This window comes from Gossypium hirsutum, chromosome A05 (assembly GCF_007990345.1).
Source record: "Gossypium hirsutum isolate 1008001.06 chromosome A05, Gossypium_hirsutum_v2.1, whole genome shotgun sequence".
Classification (NCBI taxonomy): Eukaryota; Viridiplantae; Streptophyta; class Magnoliopsida; order Malvales; family Malvaceae; genus Gossypium; species Gossypium hirsutum.
Genome location: NC_053428.1, coordinates 98,517,769 through 98,530,494, shown reverse-complemented (window position 1 = coordinate 98,530,494; position 12,726 = coordinate 98,517,769). Strand labels below are relative to the sequence as shown.

Below are 12,726 nucleotides of genomic sequence, written 5' to 3'. Positions count from 1 at the left end.
CAGTTGCAAGCAATCAAAAAAAGCTTTTCCCTTCCTTATATTACATATAATCCATCTCGCGCCCTTCCCCTGCCTACAACTATGCTATCCCTATCACTGATAAGGTATATTTTTTTATTTGATCAGATATGAAGATTTCTGCCCTTTCCTTCATTGTTTACAATCCTGGTTGGTTCTGGTTGGAAAATTTAATCAAACAAAGGTCTTTTATGCCCTCCCATCCCATTCTATTTCCTAAGATTCGTCGATTTATCCGTTGTGGTTCAGAGTCTCGTACTCTTATTCGTATTTTTCATATAGATTTGGTGTTTAGTCTCGGATGCGAATCTAAAAAAAAATCATAAATATTAATTTGGAAGAAATGAACAAATTCAGGTACCAATTTTATATTTAACCCATTAATTTTAACAGTTTTATAATTTTGTATGAATCAAGTTGAAGTTGAAGAATAATTCAACTAAAGAAAAAAAAGAAGAAGTTTTGTATATTTTTATTTATTTGAGGAAAAAATGGAAAATTAGAAACAAGGGGAGTAAGAACAGAAACTCGAACAGGATTGAAATGCGTTTAGAGTTGAGTTTAGCTGGAATCGGTGGTTCACGTGTGCACATAAACAACACCGATAACTTCCAAAATTCGCGACTTCCATCCATGTGAACCCCATTTCGGCAGTTTAATATTTTAAAAAGGAAAGAAAAAAAAAGCTTTTTTAATATATATAAAAAAAAACATGGAAAAGATTATCTTCTTTTGAATCAATGGCTTATTATCAATGTTTTATCTCTAATTTCAAAAGTAATAAAGATGCCCAGATCCTCCATTGATGCTCTGCAAATTTCCCTACTTCAAGCTAAGGTATCGGACTTTCTCTTTTGACCCAGTTCCAAAAACTGTTCATGCTTCAGATCTTGAAAATCAGCTTTTTTTTAGAGAATTAAGCAATTAACAATTGACAAGCTTAATGGGTCTCTTTCAGAATTCACGGTTTTTTTTTGGTTGACTACAGCCGCCGTATTACTTTTCTTGTCGTCTTAAGTAATTTGTTTATGGTGGCTGTGGATAAGTTCCAAGTGCTAATAGATGACGCGTTAGTTTATTTGTTTTAGGCGTTTTTGGTAGCATACTTTGCCGCCAGGGCTCTTCTTAAGCTGTTTTATGGTCGGTGAAGTGGAAGCTTACGTTTCTGAATTGGTCTCTTTAATTCGGCTAAGGAAAAGTTGACGTTTCCTGGAAAAATCTAATTTGCTTGCATCCTTATATATATGCTAGAATGCTTGCTTTGGTGGGTTTTCGATTTCGGTTCGTTTTGATTTGTTTAACTAGATTTCTTGTGCTACATTGATATAGTGAAAAAGGAAAAAGGGTTTTGGAAAAGATTTAGATTGTTTGGTGATTTCATTCCTTAATTGCTGCTATTATTGTTGTTTGCGATTATATCTGGGTGGTTCTTTTTCCAGGTATTCTAGTATTTGGCCTGTAGTTGATTTTAATTGATTTTTCGGAGGAAGGAAGCAGCATTCTGTTTGGTTAATGGGGGGTAGTAGTTCCAAGGAGGGAAGTTGGAGGCAGGGTTCTTCCTATCATTCAAATCCACCTTCATGGGATTCTCATCAGGGGTATCCTCAGACATCATATGGTCAAGAAAACCATAGTTTTCCGCCTCAATATAGCTATGCAGAGCCGCAGTATTATCCGTATTCACAACCAGAGCCACAGCAGCATTATCCACCCCTGCAACCAGAGCCACAGTATCATCCATCTCCACAAGACCGTGTCGGCGACAAAAAGAAGCTACAAAGGAAGTATTCGAAAATTGCAGACAATTACAACTGCTTAGATCAGGTTAATATCTTCATTGGTTGCTTTTATTAGAAGCTTTTATGTATTTATGCTTTCTCCTTTTCTACAGCCATTAAATGATTGTTGCTTAATATTATTCAATAGTTTATTTTCTATTGTTGTTGGTGAAGGAAATTTTAAGGTCAACTAAATCATTTTGTTGATTGCAGGTAACGGAAGCGCTTGCTATTGCTGGTCTTGAATCTTCTAATCTCATTGTTGGTATCGATTTCACAAAGAGCAACGAGTGGACAGGTTAAGATCGACTTCTTATTGCTAGCAATGTATGTCTTTAGCTGTAGTAGAACTTGCTCAATCTGGCTTGTTTTGTAGGTAAAAGATCTTTCAACAGAAGAAGTTTGCACCACATTGGAGATGGTTCAAATCCCTATGAACAAGCCATATCGATTATTGGGAAGACGTTAGCTGCCTTTGACGAGGACAACTTAATTCCTTGTTTCGGATTTGGTGATGGTACGTATTTAATTTGTTTTCCTTATCAGGATGCCTGTTTATTTAAATGGAGATGCTAAGAATTACTTATATTTGTTGACAGCATCAACACATGATCAAGATGTCTTCAGTTTCTACCCAGACGAAAGATTTTGTAATGGATTTGAGGAAGTCTTGAGCCGCTATAGAGAACTTGTGCCTTATCTACGACTTGCAGGTTTCCATCTGTTTTTCATCTGTTATTTTGCATTAACATTTGAAGCTTATCCAATCAAATAATTATTTCAATTTCTTGGCAGGCCCTACATCATTTGCTCCAATCATTGAAATGGCTATGACCATTGTTGAGCAGAGTGGTGGACAGTATCACGTGTTAGTGATAATCGCTGATGGGCAGGTATTTTGCTCCGTGTGAAGGTTTATACTTTATTTAAATTTAAGAAAACTCAATGTAGTACTTAGGTGATTAGCTTGAAAGCAAAAATTAGCAGAAAGGGCTCTTGGTCCAGATTGGCATGGAAAAAATTAATAAAAAAAATGCTGGCATGATGGTTTACTGTACCACTTACTATTTTCTTTCATTGCATTATTACTTTTTTTATTAACCGTTTGATGGTTGTTTAGTAGATTTTGCTGTAGTTCCATATCGGTTTAATATCACTAAGGCTGATGATTTTTCAGGTAACTCGAAGCGTTGATACTCAGCGTGGCCAGCTAAGTCCACAAGAGCAGAAGACTGTTGATGCCATAGTGCAAGCAAGGTAAAGATGGTGTAAACTTTTTCGCCTTTTTTTTCCTGAATACAACCATTTTCTTTCTTATATGTTTCTTCTATTGCAGCAAGCTTCCTTTGTCGATTATATTGGTTGGTGTTGGAGACGGACCTTGGGACATGATGAAGGAGTTTGATGATAACATACCTGCTCGTGCGTTTGATAATTTTCAGGTAAAATCTGAGTGCATACAAGATTTTTTATGGTAGATATGTTCTTTTGGTCATACGGTACTGTTAACATGCTTCAGTTATTAATGTTTTTCTCGTTTTGTTTCTCTCTCTCTTAGTTTGTGAATTTCACAGATATTATGTCAAAGAATATAGCCCCTTCACGGAAGGAGACGGAATTTGCTCTAGCAGCTTTAATGGAAATTCCTTCACAGTACAAAGCAACCATTGAGCTTAATATTCTGGGGTAATAATTCATTCTCTGCTCGTCTTTTGAAAGGGTTTATATTACCGGTTTCGATGGTGATTTTCAATCTATTTGTTGTGCAGTGGTCGAGAGGGAAATATTCCTGAGAGAATTCCATTACCTCCTCCTAGATACGGTGCATCATCTTTCAACAGCTTGAAAACTTCCCATTCTACCAGTTTTAAATATGGTTCAGCATCTTTCAGCAGCGCAAAACCTTCTCATCCTACCAGTTTCAAACCAAGCGTCCCTCCATATCCCGAAGATACTACTCCTGTCAGCTCAGCTTCGCCAGCTCCAAGTTCTACTTACGATAGCCAGGTATGAGAATGTAGTTGTTTAGTGAGTCCATATATCTTCTATTAATGAGAAGCTTCTCTCGCATTCCACTTTCGAGACCGAAAAGACCAAAGTCTTTAAGATTACGAACTCTTGGAGACTTGTCCCTCACTTTACATATTTGGTTATTTATCATGAAGGCTAACATTTCCTTTGCTGTTGTTTTGAACAGCTTTGTCCTATTTGCCTTAGTAACTCAAGAGACATGGCATTTGGTTGTGGACATCAGGTAAATGTCTGAAATGATTAATTTATTTATTTATTGGCAGTCCAGTCCTTGGTTATAGATTATGGCTGATGAAGTGCTGACATAATTTAACCTTTTGATCTTTCTCAGACATGTGAAGAATGTGCGAAAGACCTCGAAACTTGCCCGATTTGTCGAAGTCCAATACAGACCAAAATAAAGCTCTACTTTTGATTCTTTTATTTTTCTTGAAAAAAAAAGTATACATTTCCCATGATTCTTTTGTTGATTTGTTATTATAGCGATAGGTTTGAGGAAGTCAATATGTGGTGCCTATGACCAAAAGATGAGATGAAAAAAAATCTTCCTTTTGGATTTCTGATATTTCATTTATGAATTATGATCAATGCTTCTTCCCATACGTTTTAGTCCAGAAATCATTTTTAGAAAATTGTTGTGATTGAAACGAATATGAAGTTTAATTACATAATTTTATTTATATTTGACTTAAATAATAATTTTTAATGCTTAAATACAATTTAAATTGTATAAATTAATATGTACACACCATCTATACATCAAGCAATTAGGCCATGGCCGATGGCCGATAGTGTTGTACATTTGGGTTTGGTTTTACTTCATCACTTTTTTTTGCTTATTATAATCTTATGTTTGACTTTCATCTCATTGTAAAATTAATAGATGAAAAAGTAATGAAGTCCATACTAATTATTTGCATATATACCTAAAAGAATTTAAGATAAAATTGATTTCTAATAATAGGTCAGATCGTACTAATAAAAATCTATTTTATTCCATTTACTCCAACGGAAGAATTCAACAATCGTTTAGCCAAAATCACAAAACTATTCATCCACTCTTGAATAGAAATAAAAAACCCCAATCTTTGATAATTTTATCATCATCTAATTTATTAATTTTATCAACATCTAATTTATTAAAAATAATGGTAAACTGGCCCTAGAAACACTGCATTAAACCAATAATGCCAATTATTGTTACTATATAAAAGTAAGTAAAACTGTAAAATTCGTAATCGAGCCTCAAGTTTTAGCCAAAAAGAAGTTAACAGCAATGAATAATAAAATCTTTATTTAAATTATGGAAGAGGCAAACTCACAAAGATATTTGTATAACAACTCCACAGGATTTAGATTTTAGAAAAAAAATAAAATAAAAGAAGATCAAACCCGTCAACGGAGCTTCTGATGAAAGAGATCTGTAACCCAAGAAAAAGCAAACTAAATGAAGTAACACGAAATTTTGAAAAATATGTTACCAATTGTATAATCTTCCCCTCAGATTCTTCAGAGGGAAACCCGTGAAAGATGATAACAATGTCAGCATGCCAACCAACAAGTGAACAAGGACTAATGAAACTAAAGAAGCAGATAACAAAGACTTTGGGGTGCTCTGAAATTCACTACTAACATTTCCATTTGAATCATTTAACTAAAATGTCAAAAACACCTCAAAAGATTCATAAGCCAACAAAATCTTAGGTGAAAACAAACAATTTCAGAAAACTACTGATAAACACTTCTTTGACAGAGCATAAGTGAGGTTATAAAGATGATGTAGTAACATAAATAAGTGTGTCACTCTTCCATCACATCTCCTCCTCCTTCGATGATCTCAACTTTCTCCTTCAATGGCGTGATTTTTGTCAAGAGGACCTCTGTAATCATAGAAATTAAAAACTTAGCAAAGTAACCACTGAAATTATATAGTGAAAATGGATTGACATTGTAAAGTTTATTGTTATTAACCTGTCTTCTTTGGAAACGAATAGCCCTTGGAACTGGTGTAAGTGCGAGGGTTAGGTTGAAGATGGTTTCTCAAGTATTCTTTGCCGCCCTGAGGTATGATTCAAGAAAATGAGAAACTCACACCAAAATGAACATAAGATGTGCTTTCCTAAAAAAACGTGGCTGGTAGCTAACACATACCTTGGTAATTACACAAATATCGACATTGCTTCCACTTCCTAGGTCATTGAAGATACCAGAGCATATAGCCTCAGTTACAAGTTTTATTCCTTCATCTCTCTGATAAGAGAAGAAACAGTTGCCCAGATTCAACGGATCAAAATAAAACGCTGTTAAGCTAATTTATTTTACTTTATACCACGAATGCAAGAAAAATTACTTTTGATAAAAGATTTTACAACCAAACAAACTCATAGTTGCAAAACATGTGAAGGTGACTATCTCTTCAATCTTCAAGACACCAAAAGAATGGAACAGATGAACTTACGGTAAGGCCTTCTCTGTAATTTGATTCAAAAACTGCCATTGCTGCCAGAGAACCAGAACCCATAGTAGCAAATGGCAACGTGTCAGTAGATCCATGGGGTATATCTGCAGATTTTTAACAATTGTAGTGATAAGAAACCTAACTAATAAAGAAGAAAAAATGCTACTGTCATTTTGAAGCGCCAAACAGTTGAAGAGAACTTACAGTATGTAAATGGGGTCCGGTGACATCAACACCACCAAGTACCAGAGCAGCCGAAACATAGCCTTGATAGCTGGACAAATTATTAAGCAGTTACTCTCTATAGGCTTTGTATTATGAGTATGTTGTCAGTCAAAGAATATCAAAGGCAAAAACTTTACTTGAAAAGGTGTCTCTTGAGAAGGGTCAATGCTGTAACAACCCTAGACTCTCTACCAGTATGATAGCGATGTAATTGGAGCTGTGAGCTGACCATGTCTGGAGGCACATATAAGACCATAACAATGGGTCAGCTACAGTAACATGAGAATTCTAATATAACAGTTTAACACTTGAGCTGTTCAAGCATGAAATTCAAAGAAACTACTGATGTTGGCAGAACCATATCAAAGCATCAAACACCAATTTCAGAAAGTACCAGTCACTGCCTCTGTGTCAGCAGCGGTTCCAGCTCCACAGCAATAAATGTTTGGTGCCATGTAATGAATTTTCTCACAATTCTTATCACAAACTATAGGCCCTTCAGTTGCTCTCGTGTCTGCTCCAAGAATAACACCATCCTACATAAAATTTCAAATAAGAACAATGGCATTGCCAAACTAGCGTCAGAATAGCCTACATACACAAGACAAATACAGAGATAAGCTGCAAACATTTACGACAAAATGGTGCCATCTCTAGGTACTTTTCAAGTTCTGCCAAGCGTATTAATCAACAACAGTCATCTCAGTTTCTGTCCTATAACCCACAATTCCATTTGGTTAATCATTTATTTGCAGTGACAAATACCTCGACCTTAAAGCTGAGATACAAATCGTGAAAGCAGTCACTTGAGCAAAATCTTAAAGACTACTACTTTAACTAACTTTTTCCAACTTCAGCCTTTACATAACACTCTTGGAAGAATCAACAACTGGGTAATGACTAATGACATTCTAAAATTTAGCTTCTTTATTTCTATAACATAGATTCATTAGTATAATTCTTCCTTTCTACTCTTAAATCTAAAAACCAACAATAAAATCGAAAACAAAGAGTTTAAACTGCCCAGTATCAACCAATCAAAAACCCAAATTGAATAAATAAATAAATAATACACTAAATACAAGTGAAACGAGCAAAAAGATTAAAGCCTAGAATTCAATTTTCCCCAAAATAGTACCTGGAAAATCAAGCCAACAATTGTGGTACCAGTTTTCCGAAACGAAGGCGGATTAACGCCTTTCTTTGCAAGCATTTCGTTTCTTTTACAAAGATCGAAGCTAAAACCGCCCTTCGGAGGCGTTTCGATCACCGATTTCGACATTTCTTTTGTTTATTTATTTTTCCTCAAATCGATTGATTATTTGACCTAAAACAAAATTTGAATAAAATTTAAAAGCAAGGAAAGATCGGGTAGGGATTTGGCAGAATACAAGGAAACCTATAAAGGGAAGGAAAGAGTTTTCTTCTTTTTTTTGCTAATAAGGTACCGTTTTATTACTTATTTTCATATTATGCTTTAACTTCAAAGGTTATTTATCCAAAGCGGCTTTGGATTTGTTTTTCATTTCTTTTGCATACCTTTCATTTGTTTCTAAATTTGAAAAAAAGAAGAAGAAGTTGATTGAATTTTTTTCTTTTAAAAATGAAGTCACAACCTGAAAATTGAACCAGGTAATTCAAGTATTTCAACATGTATATTTTAGTATCTCTTTACCAATATATATATATAGGTTTACATTATTTTTTAAATAAATATAAATAAATTTATTTTAAATCTTTTGATTAAGAGGATTGAGTTGGACTAAAGAAAAGAAAATTATTTAAGGAATGAGACCCTGATGGAATTGATATAAAGAATGATGACAAGGTGGTGAAAAACAATGTCAACCATGTAAATTGTTTTTGCAAGGAAGTGAAACATGATGAGGGCTTTAGTTTTTTTGGAGTTGGAAAAAGTAGGGAATATGGTAGTTTGGTTCAAATTTGCCCCTTGTCCTTATGCCATTGATAACATCGCCAATAAAATTATCCAAATGATGATTTTTACATTCTTTAAAGGATGATTTAAGTTTAGAAAGGTTATCTATAGGTTGATTTTCATTATGATTCTACTTAGTTGCTTGTTCAATTGCAACTTCTTTTACAACTATCTCCATTGGAACTTCATTAGGATACTCAACCACTAAAGAACTTTCAAGCTTATCTTTTAACCATTACATTGATGGAATCCATCACAGATTTAGTGTATTTATTGTACACTTTGTAAACCTTATTATTTGTGGACTAACTAATGAATATGCCTTCATCGTTGTGTACTTCAAACTTCCTTTTTTTTAGCTTATGTCTTAAAGTAAATAGCACACACTTCCAAACACATAGAAGTATCCCTCAACATTTGATAAGGTGTCATCATTATTTAGGTCTTAGTAAAGCTCTATTGATCACATGACACCCTGTATTCATAATTTTTTCTCAAAACTTTTGTGAAATCCCTTTGGCATTTAACATGATTAAAGCCATATTTTAGATGGTCTTATTCTTCCTTTCAACAACACCATATCACTGTGGAGTTTTGGGAGAAAAATCATGTTGAATGCTTGCATTATCACAAAATTTTGATAATTCTTCTTTATTGAATTCCTTTCCATGGTTGCTCATTATCTTGACAATTTTCCCAATGAGCTAGCCTTTTTCATTAATTAGCTTCTTACACAACTTCTTGTAGGCACCAAATGTGTTAGATTTTTCATGCAAGAATTTAACATAATGTGTTAGATTTTTCATGCAAGAATTTAACATATGTAGACCTAGAATAATTATCTACATATACAAGAACATATCTTTTACCTCTCAACCTTTTATTCTACATCAACCTATCAAGTCCATGTGCCAAACCTTTAAAGATCAGCTTTTTGAATCAATTGTAATTAAGGATGCAACTTATGTTGTTGCTTCCCCTTTAAGCACTCAACACACATTTTGGGAATTGCTCCTTTTAACTTTGAAATTCCTTTAACAGCATTATATTTTACCAATCTTTGCAATCTTTTGAAGTGCACATGACCAAGTCTCTCATGCCATAGCTTAAGACCTAAAGAGCTATCTTGATTGCAAACAAGCGGTTCTACTAACCTGTAGCAATTTTCAAATATCTTGGCTCCTTCCATGATAAATTCATTTAACTTGTTAGTCACATTGTAGCTCTTTTAGTAAAATTCACCAACATGCCTTGGTCATAAGGTTGGCTTATACTGATCGGGTTAGCATTTAAGCGCTCAACAAGGAACATATTTTAAAGTTTTTCATTCCATCCAGATTGGTCACACATTTTCCAAGTATTTTACCTTTTTTCTATTATAGAAGGTTAGCCTTCCTTCATGGTTTTCTTAGAATTCTTTTAGGTAGTCTTTACTCTTAGTCATATGCATGAAATTCATTGTCAAAATAACATATATGTTCGGTGGAAGCCTTCAAGGATTATTGATTAACTAGAAAGAACTTTTGATCCTCTCTTTTTTAAGACAAGTTTCTGCTTCTGTTTTATGTTAGTTGTAGCTTAAGTTACAATTGGTGATGCAACTAACTTCTTTCTTCTAAGATCCTTCAGAAGTTTGTAACATATGGGCTTGATATTTCTTGAGACATTACAACAATGACATACTACTCTTCCCTTATACTTTTAGTTTTTAACAATGTAAGTAGCTTCATCCTTCTGAGAGCTTCCAGGTTCATCAACAATTTCCTTTGCTTTCACAAAGGCTACTGGGGTCACATTTTCATCACTTGTGCCCACATATCCTAAAAATCCATGGCTATGACTATGTATTTTCTTGCAACAATAAGGATTTCATCCAACTTCTCACTCTTAGAACTTGCCCTTTTTAAAATAGACTAGGTTGGAATCAACTTCTTCACAACTTCATTGAGTTTGGCTCATTGTTTAGTCAACAAGTAGTTTTTCTCCTCAAGCTTTTTCATGAACCTATAATTATCCTATTTATACATAGATTTCTCATCAATAAGCCGTACATTGATCTTACAAACCCAATCCTATTTTTCAAGCATAGACTTGTAGGTTTCCATGAAATCCTTTGTTGATTCAACATCACTATCATTGCTATAAGAATAAGTTGAAATTCTAGTTGTCACTTGCGAAGTGAAGACAACATAATACAAAGGTGCTTATTATATACATCCTTTTTACTAGCTTACTCATCATCACTCCATGTCACACATGGATGTTTCTTATTTAGTGTATCAACACACTCAGCTTGTATATGGTCACATCTCTTTCATTTGTGACATTGTATGCCTTTTTTTTTTACAATGGGTTTCTTTTCATTGGCAACATATTTCTCTTTTCCTTTGTTGAAGCTTCGACCTCCTTCAAATACTTTGCTTTTTCCAAAGAACTTCTTAAATGCCTTATTGAAGTTCTTAACTAAAAGGGTCAATTGCTTTTACAGATTCTTAATGGTAGTTGCAAGTCAAGAAGCATGTTGCAAAGCTATGTTCTCTTTTGTCTTGACTTTGCCCCTTTATTTTCCTCTAGAATCATATCAAATGTTTGCAGAGACCTAATAAACTTATCAATTCTCATTGTGTTAGTGTCATTAACTAGTTTCTCTATGGTTGTCACCTTGATGGAGAAACATTTTGGTAGAGACCTTAATACTTTCAGCACCAACTTGACATTTGAGTACTTTTCATTAAAAATAAATACTTGGTAGTGTTACATAACTTAGCATAGATATCAAACAAAGATTTATCTTCTAGCATTCTCAAAATTTCAAACCCAGATGTTAGCATTTGGAGTTTGGATTGCTTTACAATACGAACCCATTTATGAGCAGTCTCAAGAATGGTTAATGCTTTTGGAGCAATAGTGCACTTGGATATGCTTCTAAATTCTTGAGGATCCATACTATTAAATATGGCTTTAAGATCCTTTGAATTAAAGTTGGTTAGCTTATCCTTCTTAGCGGTCCAAGTAATTTTTGGCTTGGATGTCCTCGCATCATTAACTTTAGAGCTAGCAAAACAGGTCCGAATCCGAAAGCTTGATTGTGCCGATCCAAGCACATAACAATTCGAATCTAAGAAAGATTAAGCCCGTAACAGATTCAAGCTTGAGAAAATCTTAACTGGGAAAAGTTAGAGCCCGCCTAGCTCAATGTGAGCCCGAATATGAAGAAATTCTAAACCAAAAAAATTGAGTCCAAAAAGGCCCGAGCTTGAGAAAGTTTAAGCCCGTAACAGATTCAAGCTTAAGAAAAATTGAGCTCAAGAAAGCTCGAGCTCGAGCTGATCCAAGCCTAAAAAAATTCAAATCCAAAGTAAGTCCGATCCGAGCTTGTTCGAGCCGTTCGCTTTCCAACTCTATTAACTTTAGTAGTTGGTGGATCCTAACTAGTGAGACAACTCTCCTCACCTTCTTATTTATGGACATAATGAATTCCCTCATGCATGCTTTCTAGTAAGCTTAGTTGGAGGCATTGAGTATAAGAAATTTGGAAATCGAACTTCCTTCCACATCTCAACAATTCAATAACGGAAGCTTTACCAAATTCATCTAGTGTCTAGCTTTGATACCAAATGTTAGTATTGAGTTACTGGTTTAATTGTATTTTAAGTTGCAACTAAGGAACAACTAAAATTGAAAAAATAAATAAGAAAACACATGAATTGGTTACACAATAAAAAATTACTCACATCTGTGAAACATTACTCAGAGAGTAACCCACTATAATTCAATTGTACAAGATATGATTTAAGCTTAACTGACTCAACTCTTTTCAACCTCACTTCCATTATCTAACTTCAACTCTCCTACTAAGTCGTTCCTTTATAAAAACTTAGACCAAATTGATACAATATTTCTTTTTTTTACAACACAAAAAAGCTTATGAGTGTTACTCATTGTTAAATAGATCGAGCTTTCAAATTCACCCACAAAAATCAGTAAATAAATCTTCAATAAATAAGCCTTTGTAGACTTGTGAATCCAAGCTATATGATTGCCATAAACCACTAGTTTTTTTACCTCATTTAAACTTCTTGTTATGGTATAAAATAATCCTATTCACTTTAACTTTTTTGACTGTGGTATTCTTTAAACAAAGACAATAAATTATACGAGATTTCTTCAAAAAATTGTGCAACTAGCAGGACTAACATACTTCACTGGAAGTATTCAAAAAACACTAAAAAAATTGTGTTTTGATGGAAGTAATTTTTTCGTTTAAACTTTATCAC

At 34.0% G+C, this 12,726-nt stretch overlaps 2 protein-coding genes across 3 annotated transcripts; one reads left to right on the top strand and one right to left on the bottom strand.

The window, feature by feature from the left end:
* The first annotated feature begins 476 nt into the window (after window positions 1-476).
* LOC107959911 (E3 ubiquitin-protein ligase RGLG2) lies at window positions 477-4,427 on the top strand. Of its 2 annotated transcripts, XM_041114221.1 has the most exons (13): window positions 547-855; window positions 1,107-1,282; window positions 1,458-1,842; window positions 2,010-2,094; window positions 2,173-2,313; window positions 2,396-2,509; window positions 2,592-2,689; window positions 2,974-3,053; window positions 3,133-3,238; window positions 3,355-3,482; window positions 3,566-3,803; window positions 3,994-4,050; window positions 4,159-4,427. In XM_041114221.1, the coding sequence occupies exons 3-13, from the start codon at window positions 1,531-1,533 to the stop codon at window positions 4,240-4,242; spliced, it is 1,443 nt and encodes a 480-aa protein (XP_040970155.1). In that variant the 5' UTR covers window positions 547-855; window positions 1,107-1,282; window positions 1,458-1,530; the 3' UTR covers window positions 4,243-4,427. The 2 variants fall into 2 exon arrangements, with proteins under 2 accessions (XP_016751574.2, XP_040970155.1); XM_016896085.2 differs by lacking the exon at window positions 1,107-1,282 and having other exon boundaries at window positions 477-855.
* Window positions 4,428-5,438: 1,011 nt separating this feature from the next.
* LOC107959910 (proteasome subunit beta type-7-B) lies at window positions 5,439-7,974 on the bottom strand. The gene is made up of 8 exons (XM_041114219.1): window positions 7,649-7,974; window positions 6,905-7,046; window positions 6,648-6,744; window positions 6,486-6,559; window positions 6,286-6,389; window positions 5,979-6,077; window positions 5,799-5,886; window positions 5,439-5,707 (listed from the first exon to the last, which is right to left on the bottom strand). Exons 1-8 carry the CDS (start codon window positions 7,790-7,792, stop codon window positions 5,628-5,630), a joined length of 828 nt encoding a protein of 275 aa, XP_040970153.1. The 5' UTR covers window positions 7,793-7,974; the 3' UTR covers window positions 5,439-5,627.
* Between the last annotated feature and the right edge of the window lie 4,752 nt (window positions 7,975-12,726).

Bases quoted from the DNA above. Each gene is read 5' to 3' on its own strand.
- LOC107959910 (XM_041114219.1), bottom strand. From the start codon at position 7,792: ATGTCGAAATCGGTGATCGAAACGCCTCCGAAGGGCGGTTTTAGCTTC. The intron at 5,887-5,978 runs GTATGTGTTAGC...ATCATACCTCAG, and splicing joins ATATTTGTGTAATTACCAAG to GGCGGCAAAGAATACTTGAG. The intron at 5,708-5,798 runs GTTAATAACAAT...CTATGATTACAG, and splicing joins TTCGTTTCCAAAGAAGACAG to AGGTCCTCTTGACAAAAATC.
- LOC107959911 (XM_016896085.2), top strand. From the start codon at position 1,531: ATGGGGGGTAGTAGTTCCAAGGAGGGAAGTTGGAGGCAGGGTTCTTCC. The intron at 2,510-2,591 runs GTTTCCATCTGT...ATTTCTTGGCAG, and splicing joins GCCTTATCTACGACTTGCAG to GCCCTACATCATTTGCTCCA. The intron at 4,051-4,158 runs GTAAATGTCTGA...GATCTTTCTCAG, and splicing joins CATTTGGTTGTGGACATCAG to ACATGTGAAGAATGTGCGAA.